The sequence below is a fragment of the Nanorana parkeri genome, unplaced genomic scaffold (assembly GCF_000935625.1).
Source record: "Nanorana parkeri isolate BGI_ZX_2015 unplaced genomic scaffold, ASM93562v1 scaffold52, whole genome shotgun sequence".
Taxonomy (NCBI): domain Eukaryota; kingdom Metazoa; phylum Chordata; class Amphibia; order Anura; family Dicroglossidae; genus Nanorana; species Nanorana parkeri.
In genome coordinates this window covers 2,274,983-2,293,442 of record NW_017306320.1, presented here as the reverse complement: position 1 = coordinate 2,293,442, position 18,460 = coordinate 2,274,983, and the positions used below count along the sequence as shown (strand labels likewise).

Below are 18,460 nucleotides of genomic sequence, written 5' to 3'. Positions count from 1 at the left end.
AATTTTTTTCTGCTCGCGCGCGCCCCCCTAGCGGGCACGCACGGGCAGAAAAGACCCGACCGTTGCACACACCCGTTACCGGGTGTTTCACATATAGGCGATCAGCGGGTCCATAGCCCGCCGATCGCCTATATGTGCTCGTTCGCGGCACCAACTCCCCTCGCGTGCGGTCGGCGCTGCCGGTTTTTTTTCTGCCTGGATGGGAAGGGGGTTTAACACCGCGGATGTCAACTGGTTAAAAGCTTAATTTTTAAAATTTGTTAAACATATGAAACGGAGCTGGTGTGACTTGCTAAAAAGCTCTAGATTTATCTTCTCCACAGGACAGTGTCTTGTAAGCACTGTGGCTTGTCATCATGCATTTTAGCAAGAGTCCTCCTGGGTCTTCTGCTTTTGAGCCCACTGTTGCCTAAAAAGTGACCAGACATTGATGTACCTTGATCTTGGAATTCAGCTTTCATCTTTCCGGAAGTTTTCCTTGGCTCTTTGTCTACCATTCACACTAACCTGTTTAATATGGGGTGGATTTTCTTCTTGTGACAACGTCCAGGGAGGTTGGTTACACTTCCATGACCCTTGAACTTCCTAATAATATTTGTAACTGTAGTCACAGGAACATCAAGCTGCTTGGAGATGGTCTTACAGCCTTTTACCTTTAACATGCTCTATAACTTTCTTACCGATCATCTCAGACAATTTTCTCCTTTGCTTTCTCTGTTCCATGTTCAGTGTGGTGCACACAATGATACCAAACAGCAGAGATGGGATGACTGACAGATTAAAAGATTAGACTTGTGTGATACAAAGTGAGAAAACCCAAAGAGTTATCTTTTCTAGAGGTACCAGCAAACCAGTCCAGGCCATTTTAGATAATATTTCTAGAATAAGAAATGATTTATGTCTCACACACTTTCTTTACATTACAGGTTGCTTTAAAGGTATAACTGTACATCTGACTTTCTACAGGCCCTTTCAGAGATTGTGCGCATGCCAAAGAATCAGGATTTCCCAGCACTGGTATTTACTTAATAAAGCCAACCAACGCCAATAGTCACATGCAGCTATGGTGTGAGAACAGTCTGGACCCTGGAGGCTGGGCAGTGATACAGAGAAGATTTGATGGATCTGCTAACTTCTTCAGGAACTGGGAGACATATAAGGTAAGCACAAACATCTATACTAACAACTTACAAACGTCAACCACAACCATTTAGTCCTATTTAAATCAGGCAGAATAATTGGAAGCCTCAGGAACCATTGTTAGTCAGCGTGAGCGAGATTTCAGATTTGTGAGCAACACCTGTTAAGACGCAAGCCATTTTCCTTAGTGCTGTGAGCAAAAGCATCATCTGAGAATGGATTCAATTACTTTACAGGGAACTGGGTGGCAGTGCATCTAAATTGCAGCATGAAATACTTTCACACACCTAAAAACAATGCTAAGGAATGGAGACTGTCTGTCTATCTTCCTAAATGCAGGTACATGGGAAAACAAAGAGAGAAAGCAGGATTGCTTTGTTCTGGTGTAGTAATCAGTGAAAAAGATAGGGAAGAAGGTTGGTTTACAGAAGATAGGAGTACAGAAATTACAATAGAATGAGAGGACTCACATCTGGTAAGACTGAGGGGGATCACACAAATGCTGTGCGTAACCTAGCCAATACCCATGTGAACAATGCATCCGTCTCCATGCAATTCTTGGGAATAAGTGGTAACACTGGAATGCTCCTAGCTGGCACAAATCCAGTTTAGCTTTGGGGAACATGAAATGGTGAAGGAGTTTTAGGACATATAAAAACATCATGTAGCGGGTACCACAGTGAGAGAAAAGGAGAATCTTAGGAGGTGATCAGCCTCATAGAAAAAATATTTTTTATTAAACAGAATACATTTTGTTGGCTCACCACCACATATTCAGACATGTAGCGTGACCACAAACTTATGCAGAATGCTCAGCAGCAAATTAAGAGTGGGCAATGCAAGGTGCGCATAGCCCCATTTCCACCATTGTTTGCCTTCAGGTGCTTTCCCATGCATTTAAAGCTTGTAGCATCACCGTAATTATAGAAATATGCAACTTCTAGTTGTCTTGATGCCTCTAACCAGTGTTTAGACAAACCAGTACCTGTGCTTTTGCCATCAGCACCATCACATTAACCGAAAGTCTTATGGCTTCCAATTAAATGGCTCGGGGTAAATTAAACCACAAGCTAGAAACATATATAAGAGTATTAGGTATGCCAGAGGGCACACGGTACAACAGTTTTGTTAGGCTTGGTGATTAATAGTTTTACACGAATACATCATAATGCATCTTTTATTGTTTAACAACCTGAATATATGTTACTAATCCACACATTAGTATTACCAATGGTGATTAAGTAGTGTAACCCTATCAATGCACACTTTTTCCTGTATAGAAAGGCTTTGGAAACATTGATTCAGAGTACTGGCTGGGACTAGAGAACATCTATCAGCTGACAAACCAGGATAACTATAAACTGTTGATTGAACTGGAAGACTGGAACAATAAAAAGGTCTACGCTGAATATAGCAGCTTCCGTATAGAGCCAGAGTCGGATTTCTACAGACTGCGACTGGGGACATATCAGGGCAATGCTGGAGACTCCATGGTTTGGCACAATGGAAAGCAGTTTACCACACTGGACAGAGACAGGGACATGTATACAGGTGAGGAGTGCATATATAAATCCTTAAATAAATCATTATTCTTTATTGGTAAGTACAACCAACATATAAAAAAAAATAACCTTCACCCCTAAACAAATGTATTCATAGAAGTACAAACTTCACAGCAAGTCTTCTCCCATTTTATGCCTCTCCCTTGCCCATGCTCCAGTAGCATTTACAGCCTCTTTTGAAGCTAGCAATATGAGAGCTACTGTGTGCGCTTAAAGTGACATTAAACCCTCAGATTTTTTAACATAAAATACTGTAATGTGTGCCTTACTGTAATCCATGGTTGTTTCCCTTCTCTTTGCTGCTCTTCCTTTTAAATCCTCATGTCTTCTCATGCTCTGCAGAACTTCTGTTTTGCAGCAGACTGCCTTGTCTCAGGAATGGATACACGGTGTCTGTGTATACGTTTGTATAGGCTTGTAACCTGAGCCAGCACTACAGGAAGAGGCCCTGAGCTGAAAAAGGGAAGTTCTCCCCAAGCATGAGAAGACATGAGGATTTAAAAAGGAAGAGCAGCAAAGAGAAGGGAAACAACCATGGATTACAGTAAGGCGCACATTAAAGTATTGGTTTATGTTAAAAAATCTGAGGGTTTAATGTCACTTTAAGCCATACAGTGAATGATGAATAGCTACGAATGTGCAGTGGCACTCAAGACTGCAGGCTCCAAAGAGACTGGCTCAGAGGCAGACTGCAGCAGCAAGAAGTGTGGAAAGGATGCACCGATACTAGTATCGGTGCCGATGCAGAGTATTTGGCCGAATACCCGTACTTGCCCAAATGAACCGATACCTTTGCCGATACCGGAAGCTTTCCTCGGACAGGCAGTGCCATAGGGGAATATGGAGCGGGCTGGTGAGTAATGACCCGCCTCCCAGCTTCCTGAATGGCCGGGAAGCCTTTTTTCCTGCCAATCACAAGCGAGCTGGCCAAACAACATTGAGCTGGCTTCTAGGGCAATCAGGAAGCTAGGCGGCAGGTTATTACAGAGTATACCGTAGCGAGTACCGAAAGCAAAATATCAGTACTCTATACCGAAAAACCAGTATCGGTGCATCCCTAGTGGGAAGACTCAATTTCTGGTATGTACAGTACATCTGCTGACACATCAGGTTGGCAATATAGGTCATGTGTGGGGGATATTAGGTATGAAATGTTTTACATAAGTTGGAATGAAGTATGCTATAACCTAAAAATCACACAGGCCAGTAGACCCTCGTGATCACTGTCTACCCTTAATAAAAGCTTAAAAATACTCCTTTTTAGGTCGTACCTTGCAGCAGAGAACTAGGAATGCACAGCTGTGAGAGTTTCTAGTTCTCAGGCCTGGTGTCAAACTGAAGAATAGGTCAGAGTTATTGTCGTGTTATCTGATGAATACAATACGCTGCTAAACTTGGTTGGGCAACTAAGCTTACAAAAACTCTGGTTATGAATGGGTTGGCCATACATGGACAAATCTTTCATTAAAAAGCAAGCGGAGAGCTGTCTGTTCTTTATAAAAACTGCTATAATCACAAACCCAAATCCTGACTTAAAAAAATCTTTCAACTGATGAATATATTTCAGTGACAATAATACTGAAAACTCTGCAACAAACTTCATTTTTGGCTTTATAATGTTGACTACATCCGTTACTCTACCCAGTTACTGTAATCAACAAAACTCAGCTCACATTTTACAGTGGGAGCCTTATCAGCAATACTTGCAGTATGTAGCTATGCTGTAGTAGCAGCATTTTACAGCTTTACCTGTTAAAATTCCATATTTAATCATAGCAGAGTCTCTAGCCAGTCTCTCCAAGTCTTGAAATTACTTAGGCACCTCCAGTGCTAACTTACTGCTGCGTAACTGTGAAAACAATAGTGATCATCTGAAATCATTAACCACAGACAACCCTACACCTTCTCCCAAGACATGTCAGCCAGGAATCTCTGGAATTTTTTTTTTTAATAATGCAATTCAGGTTATTTAGATTTATTGATCATTTATAATACATATTAAACATGTTGCTAATTAACATTCCCAGGAAACTGCGCTCACTTCCATAAAGGAGGATGGTGGTACAATGCATGTGCACATGCCAATCTAAATGGTGTTTGGTACAGAGGAGGAGTATACCGTAGCAAGCATCAAGATGGAATGTATTGGGCAGACTATCGTGGAGGTTCCTATTCACTCAAAAAGGTCCAGATGATGATAAGACCAATAGACTGAGGCACAATGAAGGACAATGTTGGACGGCAAACTGAAAACATAATTTTATATATATTCGATTCTTTGGAGACTTCTTGTATGTTTATGAAGTTGTACATGGCTTCATTTGGGATACAGTAATTAACAAGAAAACTAAGAGGAACGCTGGACATCCCTCCATGTAAAAGGTTAATATGAGATGAAATGTATGTATTTTTGCTAAATATTTTATGGAACTTCTGTAAGAAATAATATGACATGGCTTTTATTTGCCAACAGCAATTATTTGTGAGATAAATCAATTCCGAGCAAAGATTCAATAAGGAAAAGGAGATGTGTAGTCACATGTGTTAAAATGAGGAATCATAACTACAAGAACATTGCTCTAAGGGGACCCCAAATTCAGTGGGAATTTGATTCTTGCCTAGGACCCTTCCATGCAGTACAAAGGGGCATTTGTGCAGCTCCAGGTAAAACTATAAGTTGTCTGTCCCACAGGTCACAACAGGCGGTGTCTAACCTTCAGATATAAAAGGTTCCCATGATGAACTATAGTATAATGTTATATTGACATACCAGATGTCACCTGTGGATGAGCTGCAGATTAAACCAGCTCCATATGTCCCCCTAAATTCCCGGGAGGGCAGAGAACCCTCCATGTCAGAACATGGAATCCACTTAAAGACTGAAAAAAGTTCCGCTTACTGTGAGCACGTTGCAGTGGCTGTTAGTGGTTTGAACACATTTAAAGTGAATCATTAAGATCTTTCCATTTAAGTGACACTGAGGGGGCCATCCATACTCTCTGGCAAACACAGTAACCCATTTCATTCCGTCTGCATTATTTCAATGGACAAATCTAATTAGCCGGTTATAACCGGCATTTCAGAACATAGATGAGTGGATGAGATCCATTTTTGGTAAAGCCAGAAAATTGGTCACCTTCTGTACAGCCACTGCCAAATGTGCCCAAGAACTATAGCTTGTGTCTGAGGGAGCGATTACTGTTATGAATGTACATGATTTCAGGCCTGCTGCCTACTAGACTGAACTGACTGGATCATGAGGTCTATGCTAATTTGCCGAAACAAACAAAAGGTGTACTAAAAACGTAAAAGTACAGTGTATTTTCACCAAGATTTCAGTGCTTGCAGATTAACCACTAGAGGGAGCTCTTACTGGATTAGTGGCATCACCCTGCTCCATTTATAACAATGTTTGGGGGCAAGATATCACTCACACAGGAAGAGCACTGCTCACTATAAGCGCTGGCTGACACAGACTTGCATTGAAAAAATACAGTGAAGTACGTCTATTGTGCAGCACTGGGAACCAGGAAATATGGATGATATCCTATACATATGACTTTTTTTTTTTACATTAACACAGTGACATTATGTACATCAAGCTGATGACATTTTACATGTTTATTCCCTTTACGGAGTGTTCCACTTAAAATTATTACATTTTAAAAGCCAGTTACTGCTCACAGGGAATTAAGAAATCCCAATTCCATTCCCAGCAATGTTATTATGGGAGAAAATAAACTGGTAGCAGTCATGGTAGTTCCAGTGCTTTATCCTCTTGCAATTGAATCAATGTTGTAACTGTATTTGTCGAGTACTCCCAATAAACCACCATCTTCCCTCACTTCCTAAAGCCTTTGGTTAAAGAGACCGTGCCACCACACCATTCACTTTAATATTATCCTTCCTCTTCCCATAAGATGATATGTGCATTAAACATCTCAACCTGTCATTCCACTTTCCCAGGTCAATTTGGGGAAAAAGGAATTACCCCTTCCAATTTGACACCCTCTCCCCACCCCCTTCATTATGCCTACCTTTTGGCAAACGAACGGCAAGCAAACTATCCATATGCCGTACTGCCGTCTAGCGGCGTAATCAGATTTTCCAAAATTCACCTGTGTGTAGACATCCAAATAACCAAAGACTGCTACTTGGTGCCACCATCTTGGATATGATGTCAGAAGCCCTAGAGCTGTCACTCAAAAGTCACTCTGTTAAAATGAGCCTTTGATCCTTCCCTGGAAACTACATTAACGGTTACGTAGGGAGGTGATGAGCAGAGGAGATGGGCCAGCACAGACAGTTATTAGACACTCCCAGAGCAGAAGAGGGCTATGATGTTCAAGGAGGAAAGGGGCTATGCTAGGGAAATTATTATTTCTGAAAAAGTCCAATTTTCTAGCAAAGTTAAAGTCAGAGTGTAAATGAATACCATTTGTTTATTGAAAGGAAAAGTCTACAAATAAACATATAAAATACTTCACTTTGCTTCTACCTGCAAATGATTAAGCAGGTAACATGGTCTCTTTAGGGACTTTTAATGTGCATACTGATCAGTTTAATTGCACATAGTTTAGATGACAATCCCATTCCAGCCAGCTCTTGTGACAAAGGATTTTCCTATATGTTAATGAAGTGGTTCAAATATATCCAACACCTTTAACCCATTGCTGCACATTTGTTACCAGAAACCTTATTTGAGGGAATCCAAATTAATTATCTCTAATTTCAATACCAAAATACATGAAGAACTGACTGCCAATGAGGGAGTTTTTTTCAACCTAGTTGCATAAAGATAAACGTAAAATGTATTTTGCTTGCGAGAGTTATTTTATCTATTTGAGTCTATTTATAATGAAAAAAATATTTTTCAATTACAGACCTCAGACAGATATTAACTTTATGTTTTTAATGGCTGGGCCCAAGCACGAGACTAGAACTTGTATGGAGTGCCAGGTTATCCAACATGCATCTAATGAAGCCTTTACAGTACCTTTTGGCAGTGAACACCTGAGATCCCGCACATTAGCGGCTTTATTATTACAGAGGTCTGCAACATAAAATAAGACGCACTACTGGTACCATTACTTTGAAAACTAAGATATTTCCAAATGAATCATGAGGGTAATGTGTGTTTATGCACCACTGTTCTGCTGTTCAACTACAACAAGAATTAAAGTAGTATTAAAGGCTTTTTGTTAACCTTAATGCATTCTGTGCATTACGGAGAAAAAAAAACACCCAGTACTTTTCTAAAACCCCTCTCCATTGGTCAGACAGGGTCAGAGCGTTGTACTGAGGCATGCTTGAGGTGGGTGTGACACAGCTCTGACTTCAAAACTGGACGTAACCATTGCATATAGCGTGACCAATGTTTGCACACTTTGTTTCCTGTGGAAGAGAACAAAACATACATGCAAAAATATCTAAGTGTCTGCTTAAAGCTGGCCATGCACCAAAATAGATGGATTTTGTTCAGTTTGAGGGCTGAACCAAAGAAATGGAACAGATTCGTCCATAGTAAACCGCACAGATAGACATATTTCTCCTGCCAAGCTACTGTATTTTGAAAGCCAGTGCCTGCTGCCAATTGGTTGCAGAGACTGTTTGGCCAACAATATTTGGCCTGGCCACTTTGACAAAATGGCCACCGACTGCTAGTATGTTGGTCGATTCCTGTGAATTGGCTAAAATTCTGTGTCTGGCCAGCTTAACACTTTTGCATTAACGATCTTTAGGTTAAATATGGCTCTGTAACATTATGCAAGTAGACTATTCTGTGCCTCCTCGTAAAAGACTCTGTAAATATAGAATACATTTACTAAGCATTTAACGAGAAGGTAGAAGTAGTGGAAAAATTAAACATCCAAGAGGTCTGGGACTTCGAAGTGGAGAAGTTGTAAAATTTAAAAATTTCCTAAAAACCTAACCGTGCAGACAAAAGTGGCAAATATATTGAGCATATTCCAGAAGATATTTGGCAAAGTGATTTATGCTGGCGAGTCATGATGCAGATGTAAGTATATTAACTGCAAAGAGACTTCTTCACCGTGTAGCGTATTTGACTTAAAGAATGATCTGATGAAAAGAAATGTCAGCTTTGCTGTATTCCCCAAGATAATGTATAATTGGGACAGTACAGAATGTATTGTGACATGACGTTCATTTTTTGGGGAAGAAGGAGCCGTGTGAAAGGTCTGATTGAACTAACTGCAATAAAATTACCAAATACTTATACAAAGGCAAACTCTGAACTGTCCGACAAACACTGCTGGAATGTTTCCTAAATGGTGGAAGCAACTTATAAATTGACCACGTACTGACAGAAACTGCCCTTCAAGGGTTAAAGAACTCCATTTATTGGGGCAAAAATTAATAACCCTTGCTGTGGGGCTACTCCGCAAACACCGAAACATTCACCAGGTCCTCAGTCCATTCTGGCTGCATGACCAGGCCCCGAAGCGTCCTATTCCCCCTGGGCCCTGACGGCCTAAGAACCTGTGACATTATTACATCTAATACAGATCTATTGGACATGAAAACGCCAAGGGACATACCATAACCGGATTGGAGAGGGAGAGAGGGGAGCGGTCATTGCTGAAGGACCGAGGATCGGGTGAGTATTTTTTCTTTATTTTCACCTAGAGAAGAAACGAGCAGTTGCCCCTTGTAGTGCGAGGGTAGCCCCACTGTAATGGATACATTTTCTAAAACCTAAAGTCTTTTAAAGGAACATTTACGTTGTCTGCATCAGTTTGCGTTAGCATGCCACACTGCTGCAGCAGCATAAATATTGAACGAAAGAGATGCACGTAAGAAACAGTAATACATGGCGACACCAAAAAAGTAAGGTCTTGTTCTTCAGCATTGCTACTGCTACCTTTTCACATCTCTGGAGACATGAAATGTACTGAAAGGGGAAAAAAATTAGATGTCACAAATCATCTTCAACAGGGAAGATGTATCATGTCTGTAACAACACAGCTGCAATGTATGGCAGGTATGACGCAGCTACCATGGAATGATATAGGCTCTGGACAGCAATTCCCGACTCTACACTTATTGCCCAAACAAAGCACATATATCCCCACTGATGGGGAAAAGAATACATGAATAACACGAGTCATTAGCAACACAGCATTCATGAAAACACGATTTTCAAATAGGAAAATTAGATTATAGATGGATGGTGGGAAACAAGTTGTAAAGACATTGGGCCAGATAATCTATACATGGCACAGCGCCCAGTACTGTGTCACAGATATTTGTGCACACAAATGTGTATACAGTGCTTCTAAAAGGCACAAATTACACAGTGACACTGCATGCCTGGCGTGCTGCCACTGTGCAGGAAGAGAAACAGTGAGCTATATCGCAGCTCACTTTCTTTTCCCCCCTCTCCTGGGTAGAAAGAGAAGTGTAGGCACAGAGCTGTCCATTGCCTGCTCCCTCTGGTGTCTGTCCAAATACTCATCACAGGGAACCTGGTATCTGATGAATGGGGCGTGGCCCCGGAAATGCGTTATCACAGCCTACCCTGCAGGCACACAGGCTCGGCTGTGCAGCCGTCACTGGCTTATACTTTGGTCCATGTATGCATTTCCAATGCTTTATTCATGTCGACCTTTGTGCGTATGATTCTCATCTACTATTGTTTTTATCTCAAATAAATTTGTCTGCACCAGGAAAGGCGCCCCTTGTTTGTGTTTTTTCTCTGGTGAGTGTCTGTCCAAATACTCATCACAGGGAACCTGACAGCTGCTAGGCAGAGGAAGCAGGGAAGGATGGGCACTTCTCCTGGCTTCATCTGTTAAAGCTGACCTTTACCCCATTTCACTAAAAATCACAGCAGCATGCAGCTCTGAGTGTGGATTCAAAATCCTCTTATAGGTCATTAGTTTAACAAACTTGTGCTTCAATTACTTAGAGTTCATCCAGTTCTGGCACAAATGATGTAATGTACCAAAGTGTTGCATCCTGGGAGGTTACATCATCAGAGCATTCCTGGGAAATCTCATCTGTAATCGCAGGCATTTTTCTCCCCTGAGATGTGCATGGTCACACGCCCTAGTCACATGTGCAAGATTTTCAGGAAGTAAAGGAAGACCTAGTAATCTGCCCTTAGTAAACATGGCCACTGCCAGAAGACTGGGGAAGAAAAGAGAAATAAGGTGTGCAAAGAATACAAAACCGGCAATTATCTAGAAGTATGTGTTTGTAGATTGTCATTACTAAAAGTTTCTACAGATGTGTTTGTTGGTATTTTAAAAAGGTCCGCTTTAAGCCAGGTGAGGAAAGAAGAGGAATACTATAAAGTGTCACTCTCGTGACCCTCTATAGCATTCCCATTCTCTTCTCTCACTCACACCATGTCTTCTGGGGCAGCTGATATCACATCCAAGATGGTGGCTCCCAGCAGCAATCTCTGGGCATTTGAATGTGTACACAAGCGAGGCTTTTACAGATAAATACTATTCCTAAAACACCTTAAATATACATATAACCCTATGCAAAGGCTGTTCTTGAAATTAATGGTCTGGTGGCAGGGTCTCTAATGTTACTATGATTAAGAAATGTCATCCTCAGGGAAGACTTGCAGCTTCAAGGACAAACACTACATGCTGTAATGATCTGGGTGAATGAAAACAGCAGGAGGTATCTGCCTATATAGCACTACCTCTGGGAGAAAACCAGTGTTATTGAAGACAAAATGATGTCAACTTGTCCATTGCTCAAACTTTCCTTCTCTTTGTCAGAGAGAAGCGTACTGGCTCCATGTCATTGCAAAATCGGTTCCTGCTTTTTATAACCTTAATTATTTTCAGATGTACGGCTATATCTCGGATATCTGCTTGTCAGTAAATGATCAGAAGTAAGAGAAAAAGGAATAAAACTGATACCTTTTAACTGTGATTAAATAGCCTACTGAGCAACAAAGATTTTCTATGTAGTCCTTAGCCGTTGGTGGTAGGTGTATTGCCATCAATAAACACAATTCCAAGGATATATTTTTAAAAATGAAACAAGCCATACCACAGCACAAGGAAATGGCAGGAGTACAGGACACTGATTGCAACTGGCACAGTGCAGGCTGAAGAGTTTGGAATAAGGGCTGAAAGTTTAATGAACACCGGATTGCTATAATTTATATTGCAGACAAGCATGACTCCTATCCAACTTACTCCAGTAAGAGGCAGCCTCCCTGCCGCAGAGATATCCTATAAATCATATTACAGAGTAATTAATTAATTCCTTACACAACTTCTGGGCAAGCCCCAAAACCCTCTACAATGATCCCATGTGCTAAAATTCTTCTTTTTTTTTTTTTTGGAAGATGAGAAATCATAGATTGGTCAGTGGGATATAAAGTAGGAAAACTGAACAAGCAGCCAGAAGTCAGCTGGCTCTTAACAATAAAATATTGTCCAGCACTCCAAATTTGTTTAAACGCCAGTACAGCAGTCAGGCTGGAGCACATATTGTGAGTAGAAGTAATCAACAAGGAGAAGGAAACCATAACCTAGGGAAGAAGGTGTTGCCAAGGGCAGGCTCGAGGAACTCCCAAGTGCACTTTTCAGTTCTCCAATGAGAATGAGTATATATACACACCTATACATTATATAGATATATAGATATATATCTATATATCTATCTATAGATTATTATTTTTTGCAAAGCCCGTGGACGTGCATCAAACTTCCCCCTGTGAACAAAAAAAGTGAACCGTGAAATCACAGCACACAAAAACGTGCACAAGGGTGCAAGGTCCTTCGAAAGAAGGGACCTATTTTCCCGACCCCCCGGGGCGCAAGGCTCCTGACAGGGGTTGAGACTGTTAGTCCACCAAACCCGAAGGCCATGGACCCATTTCCTTCGGGGACCTGCCGCAACAGGTCCCTCACAGTACTAGGCAGGTGGGCTCTCCCGAAGAGAGCCCCACCTCCTGGGTGGGAGGAGACAGAGAACCCCCTACGAGGCACAGAATCTCCTCCCAGCGTCAGGAATAGGCCCTGAAGAAACCTGCACCATCAGCATCTGTGGGTCAAATTTAAAAATAAAAAAGTGCCAAACGTGCATAGAGTGCATAAATAAATCTAAAGTGCCAGTGCACCACTCTGACAGGTCTTAAGGGCCGGAGTGCAAAAATATTGCCCCAGACTAGCCATAAGGCCTGTCTTGGAGGCGAAGTGCAGAAATAAGCAATATGGTGTGTGACCAAGTGCTACAGTGAGTCATGTGGGGTCCCATACCCAAGTGACGCCAGGGGGCACAACACCACAGGCTTCTGCCGCCCCCGAACCCTCGAGCCAGACCAAGCTTCGCATCTGTTCAGTCAGAAAGCGATGTACTGAGCGGTTCCCCTCTCACAGGAAGCCGCCCCACACGCTCTTTCACTCCAGCGAGTACTCAGTAACCATCCCCCGCAAGGACGGTTCTTTTCCCCACTGAAAACTGATAAGAACAGATACTACACTTGATCTTAGCCAAAAGGCTAGAGAAGCGATAAAGTGTGTGTGTGTGTGTGTGTGTGTGTGTGTGTGTGTGTGTGTGTATATATATATACACACACACACACACACATATATATATACATATATACACACACACGTACCGTATGTATGTAACATACAGAGAGCCCCAAAATGATGCAAAATAAATGGGTAGAAATATACACCTCCCCATTTACAGGTGGTTTCTCCACTTTAGAACGTCACAACTAAAGAGAACTGAACCTCAAAAAAGTGTTTCGATCCCATGACAAAAAATGGGACATTGCTCTGCAGTGGAGGGGTGGGCACAGTTAAATAGCTGCAAAAGTGCCTGTTGCTACCAAACTTATTTGCATATTTGCCATTTTCTAATTAAAAGTAACGCAGGAAAAGTGTTAGCTGATTTTGTGATTTCAGCGGCTCCTTTTTTAAAAGCAATATGCAGAGTTTACAAATAGAAAGTTCTTAAAATGAGCTACTTTCAACAAAACAAAATTGGAGTCTTTCAATTTTTAGACATGGCTTTTATTAAAATTGGTTTGTAAATTTAGATTGCCTATCGAGCCAGTGCTAATCTAGAAAACTTCACATAACTACCAATTACTGACCTTTGTTAGAGGAACTCTTGCTGTCAATTAAAGAAAAAGTATTCCAAGTCCAAACTTCATCATAAACCTACTGGCAGTGCTCATCTTTAAACCTATGACAAGCTGTTCTAAAAGATCAAGAGTTATACAAAGTTATATACTGTAATCTTGCGCCAGTGGAGGTTTTTAACTCTGATGTACGAGTGGCTAAATGAAATGACAAAATAATAGACAGTAATAACATTGCAAGCGTCTGCGAGGAAAGCAGTTCTGCAGAGTAAATCACAAGGAAGAAGGCTTCTGACCTCCCTTTCCAAGAAAACCGATATGTTATACTGGAGCCAGGAGAGTCCTGAGAGAATGCACACAGGGAAACACCGCTCAAACTGAGGGGGAAGGAGAAGGAGAAATTCATCTTTTGTGTGGTTGCCAAGAACTTTGCTAAGAGGAGCCCAGAGTATTGGTGGGGATCCCTGCTGGGAGAAATGTATACAGGATGACTGGCTATATAACCGTAAAATAAAAAAAAAGGAAAAGCCGCCGAGAAGCTGTGCTAACCGCAATGTGGATGATGATTCCACTTTTTCTTCCTGGCAGCCGGCATGTGTGTAAACAGAAGTATTTGCACTGAAAACTCTAGACAGTTAGGTTGGCTGCAAACACGCGGTAGCCTCACCGAGGACAAAAGTGATAAGACACCTTTGCCATCCTCTTGTCTTAGTCTTATTACTGGCTAAAGCACAATGTTACCTCAAGTTATAAATTTTTATTTCTTTATCTACACTGAGAAAGGAACGATTGGTACCACCTTGCACAAACATGTTTCAGCTGGTGGAAACAAAATGGTTATTTACCCCCATATAACATCGACATGACTGAAAGGCCATCCAAACTGAGGTCAGAATGCTTCTCTTTGCTTGCCACCATTTGAGTGTATAACAGTTACGCAGTTGTTAAAGTTGAATAGAGAGACAGGCCCATACAGTTCAATTTTGTGTGTGCGTATGAGTCACTACGAGTACCTGTACCCTGCATATTGTTTTCACTGACGAAGGCACTAAAAAGTTTCTTAAATAGTCTATACTCTGAGCTGATACCACTGACTGGGGATGGGACAATGTTACCGCTACAACAGTAAAAAAAATCACTACACACTAATCACTAAGTATATACTAGCATTAAACCCATTCACACCATCCGCTGCGCTACATTGCAAACAGCTGGTGTGAGGTGCCTGGCACAGTGTTGATACGCCGATCCCTTCACATCACACGCTGTACTTATTTTTTTTTAGAATTTGATTGAAATGTCACAAGTGAAATATCATTAAAAGAGAACTATGGGGTAACCTATTCATCCCATAGTTCTCTTTAGGGTCATGGGATGTACTAACCTCCTCACATGAGCCAAAGCTATTGCCGTTCTATACTGAGAGCGCAGCAGCCGGGACAGATCCCGACAATACTACAGAGATCCACCCCCAGCTGGCTGATTGGCAGCGGGCTCTGCCTATCTAGAGGCAGAGCCAGCTGTGCCCGCCCCCTACCCTGTCCGTTCCTCCAGTCAGCGCTGGAGAATGGGAGGCGGTGGGGTTTAATCACGTTTCACCCCGATGCACTTAAAAGCACTGCATACAGCAGCATCTACTACTGTGTTAGGTAAGTATCTTTATGGCAGCCAAAGACTGGTGGTCAGCCAACTCTAGAATTGCTCAGGTTAAACAATAATGGCTTCAAATGTATTGAAAGATAAATTAACAGCTATTCACATTCAATACAGAAATTCTGAAACATATGGAGACCCTGGATACAAAATTACCCTTCTGAACATTTTGATCATCTTCTTGGGTGCACCGACATTTTGTGCCTGGCAGAACTGTCGCCCCCCCCCCCTCCTGCCCCCTCCACACTTATCCTGATTACTTTACCCAAGATGCTTCAGCGTAATAGATAGCACTAAGTTATCAGTTTAACCAAGTAATCCTAATAGACGACCGCTACAGTGAAATATGTTTTTTATGGGAAGGTGCAGGGTGTCACACTCAGAAGCGTGGTATGTTGAACGCACCAAATATTATTATTCCAGAATACCCCACTCATTACATCACAATATACTCTGGATCCCTCCTCTCCATATATACTGTGCTGTAAACGTACAGACTGCCACATTCTATAAGGTGTGCAGTATGTTAAAAAGCTCAAGCCTGTTCATTATAACCTCCTCAAAGCATTGTTATATTACGAGGCAGAACTTATTTTTACTACGAGGACTTCTAAATTCCACCCGGTTCAACATATGGGCACAGTTTTGCTAGTCAGAAAATAAACCACAACCAGGTTTTGATATTTAAAAAAATAAAAAAGTCTGCCAGCTCATAGAAATGACAGACAATTGGAAACTTGCGCTGTGGACCTCCTAGCATCTAATGTGGGATGATCACACCAAATATTTAATGTTCTATTTCATACTATGTCAGTTAGTTGTGTGTACAAGGCAGTGGTCAGAATAAAAGATAAAATACCTCAACAAGAGTTCAGTTGACATTGTGTTTACCCAAAACGACTTTACGTAGCCATTATATGATGTATTGGAAACTGCATCCAAACTGACCACACTAAAGCAGCAGTCCGCAGCCCCACAGCAACGATCACCAAGAGACAGCACAACAGATAACACATGTTACTTTCCTACAGCCCATAATAACAAAAGAAAACCATTAAGAGCTTACCCAAATATGGAATACAAGGAGTCATCTTCAAGCTATTGATATAGTCTCTTAGCCGTTTGTAATTATCTTCCTTGCTAACGACATACTCCAGTTTCTCAAACGTTGTCTTGTCTTTCCGACTCAAAAGCTGAAATACAAATGTTCCTTTATTAGGTGTATAGCCGATTTCATTCAGAATATTAATAAAGACAAACAATATTTAGGAATTCCTGAATTCAGAATTTCCGCTCAAGAGGGAGATCTTCTCCTGAACGACAGTGCTGAGGAGCACAGAGCCGGCTTACTTCCAATCAGGAAGCCAGGCGGTGGGTTATGACCTGCCTCTCAATTGGCTAGGAAGTCAGCTTCACTTGTTGCTAGGCAGCTTGGCGGCATGTAATGACCTGCCTCCCAGCTTCCTGATTGGTCAGGAAGCCAGGCTGCCTAGCAACAAGTGAAGCCGGCTTCCTAGCCAATCAGGAAACTGGGAGGCGGGTCATGACGTGCAACCCGCCTACCAGATTAGGTAGCAAGCCGGGTTCACTTGTTGCTAGGCAGCCTGGCTTGCTGACCAATCAGGAAGCCTGAATGGTCAGGAAGCCGGACGTCACGTCATGACCCCGCTGCCCGGCTTCCTGATTGGGTCAGGTAGCCAAGCAGCCTCGGCAAGTGAGGCCGGTGTTCTTTTGATAGAACGCTGGCTTCCTAGGTACTCAGTCATGATGCGCTGCCCAACCTACTGATAATTGGGGCACACAGCATCGATACTGGCAAGTACCGAAAAAAAATATTGGTACTCGATACCCAAAAATCAGTATCGTGCATCCCTACTTTTCCTCAAGTACTCACCGATGCCAATTACCGATACCTTTTTTTTTTTATGTGAGTTTTTCTAGAGCAATACAGACTAATGTTTAGGACTGTGGTGGAGTGCCGGAGCCCAGTTGCAGCTGCGATCCAGGTAGTTCTGCCACTGACTCCAAGCTGTAGAGTAGCGGCAAATCTCACCAATATATTATACAGCAGTGCAGAATGGCTCTGGCTATGGAAGACTACAAATCCCAGCAATACATTATACAGCAATGCTGAATAATAGTATATTAATTTTCTATATACTTTGTGTGGCCGCTCTGCTCCGGGGTGCTGGCCTGATGTCTCAGGTGGAGGGTCTCAGGAGGGCTGTGGAGGGTCTTAAGAGACCCCCCTCTTAATGTGTGGGCCGGCACTGGAAACAGGCTCCGAGTGGTTCCCCAGAAGGCTGTCGCGAGGTCCCCAGCAAGTACGGGACCTTATGGCAGCCGTTTCAATTTAAATGCAGGTATTGGTTTTGGGTATCTGAGAATTTTGATTACTCGTGAAAATGGCCGGTATCGGTATTTCCCTACTTTCAAATGCAAAGATTTCACAGGCAGTAATTTTTCTGACATTAGATATCCTCAGTCAGATAGTCAGCATCATTTAACCCACTTCCTCTGAGCCCAGGTAATCTGGACCAGCCTGTGACTGGATAGTGAAAGGCAGCAATGAGATTATTTCTCTTCTTTCTCTTCCCATCAGCATGCCTCTCGTCAGCACATGAACTAATTGGCATTGCAAAAGGAGGAGAAATTTAATTATGCACAGAAGCCGAAGAGGCAACAACCCTATGACCAAAATCCACAGTGGTAAGTGCAGCAAGTTCAATGCAATAATGCTTCATGTACGTGTGTATCGAGGACCAAGTAGCTGCTTTGCTGATAGTCTCAGGTGAAACCTGTCCCGCTGCAGCCCACGAAGCTGAGACGCTGCGCGTTGAATGTGCCGTAGTCTACTCGGGAGCTGCTAACCCCTTAGAAGCGTATGCCAAGGTTATCACTTTCACCAACCAAGAGGCAATAGTTCTGGAGGATGCCTTACCGCCTTTTTTGATCCAGCAGCTATGACAAACAGATGATCAGTCGATCTGATCGCTTCCATAGCCGTCAGGTATGA

The 18,460-nt window shown here is 42.2% G+C and overlaps 2 protein-coding genes across 4 annotated transcripts in view; one reads left to right on the top strand and one right to left on the bottom strand.

Annotated features, from left to right (window-relative positions):
• The window catches only part of ANGPTL1 (angiopoietin like 1), a 30,062-nt gene extending 25,114 nt beyond the window's left edge, over nt 1-4,948 (top strand). For all 3 annotated transcript variants that reach the window (XM_018575296.1, XM_018575311.1, XM_018575302.1), the window contains 3 exons: nt 967-1,160; nt 2,421-2,691; nt 4,730-4,948. In XM_018575296.1, the coding sequence (XP_018430798.1) occupies nt 967-1,160; nt 2,421-2,691; nt 4,730-4,917 (653 nt within the window). In that variant the 3' untranslated portion in view covers nt 4,918-4,948. The remainder of the gene's footprint in view (nt 1-966; nt 1,161-2,420; nt 2,692-4,729) is intronic.
• The window catches only part of RALGPS2 (Ral GEF with PH domain and SH3 binding motif 2), a 143,023-nt gene that overhangs the window by 63,884 nt on the left and 60,679 nt on the right, over nt 1-18,460 (bottom strand). Inside the window, exon 8 of the mRNA XM_018575286.1 lies at nt 16,511-16,637. Within this exon, the coding sequence (XP_018430788.1) occupies nt 16,511-16,637 (127 nt within the window). The remainder of the gene's footprint in view (nt 1-16,510; nt 16,638-18,460) is intronic.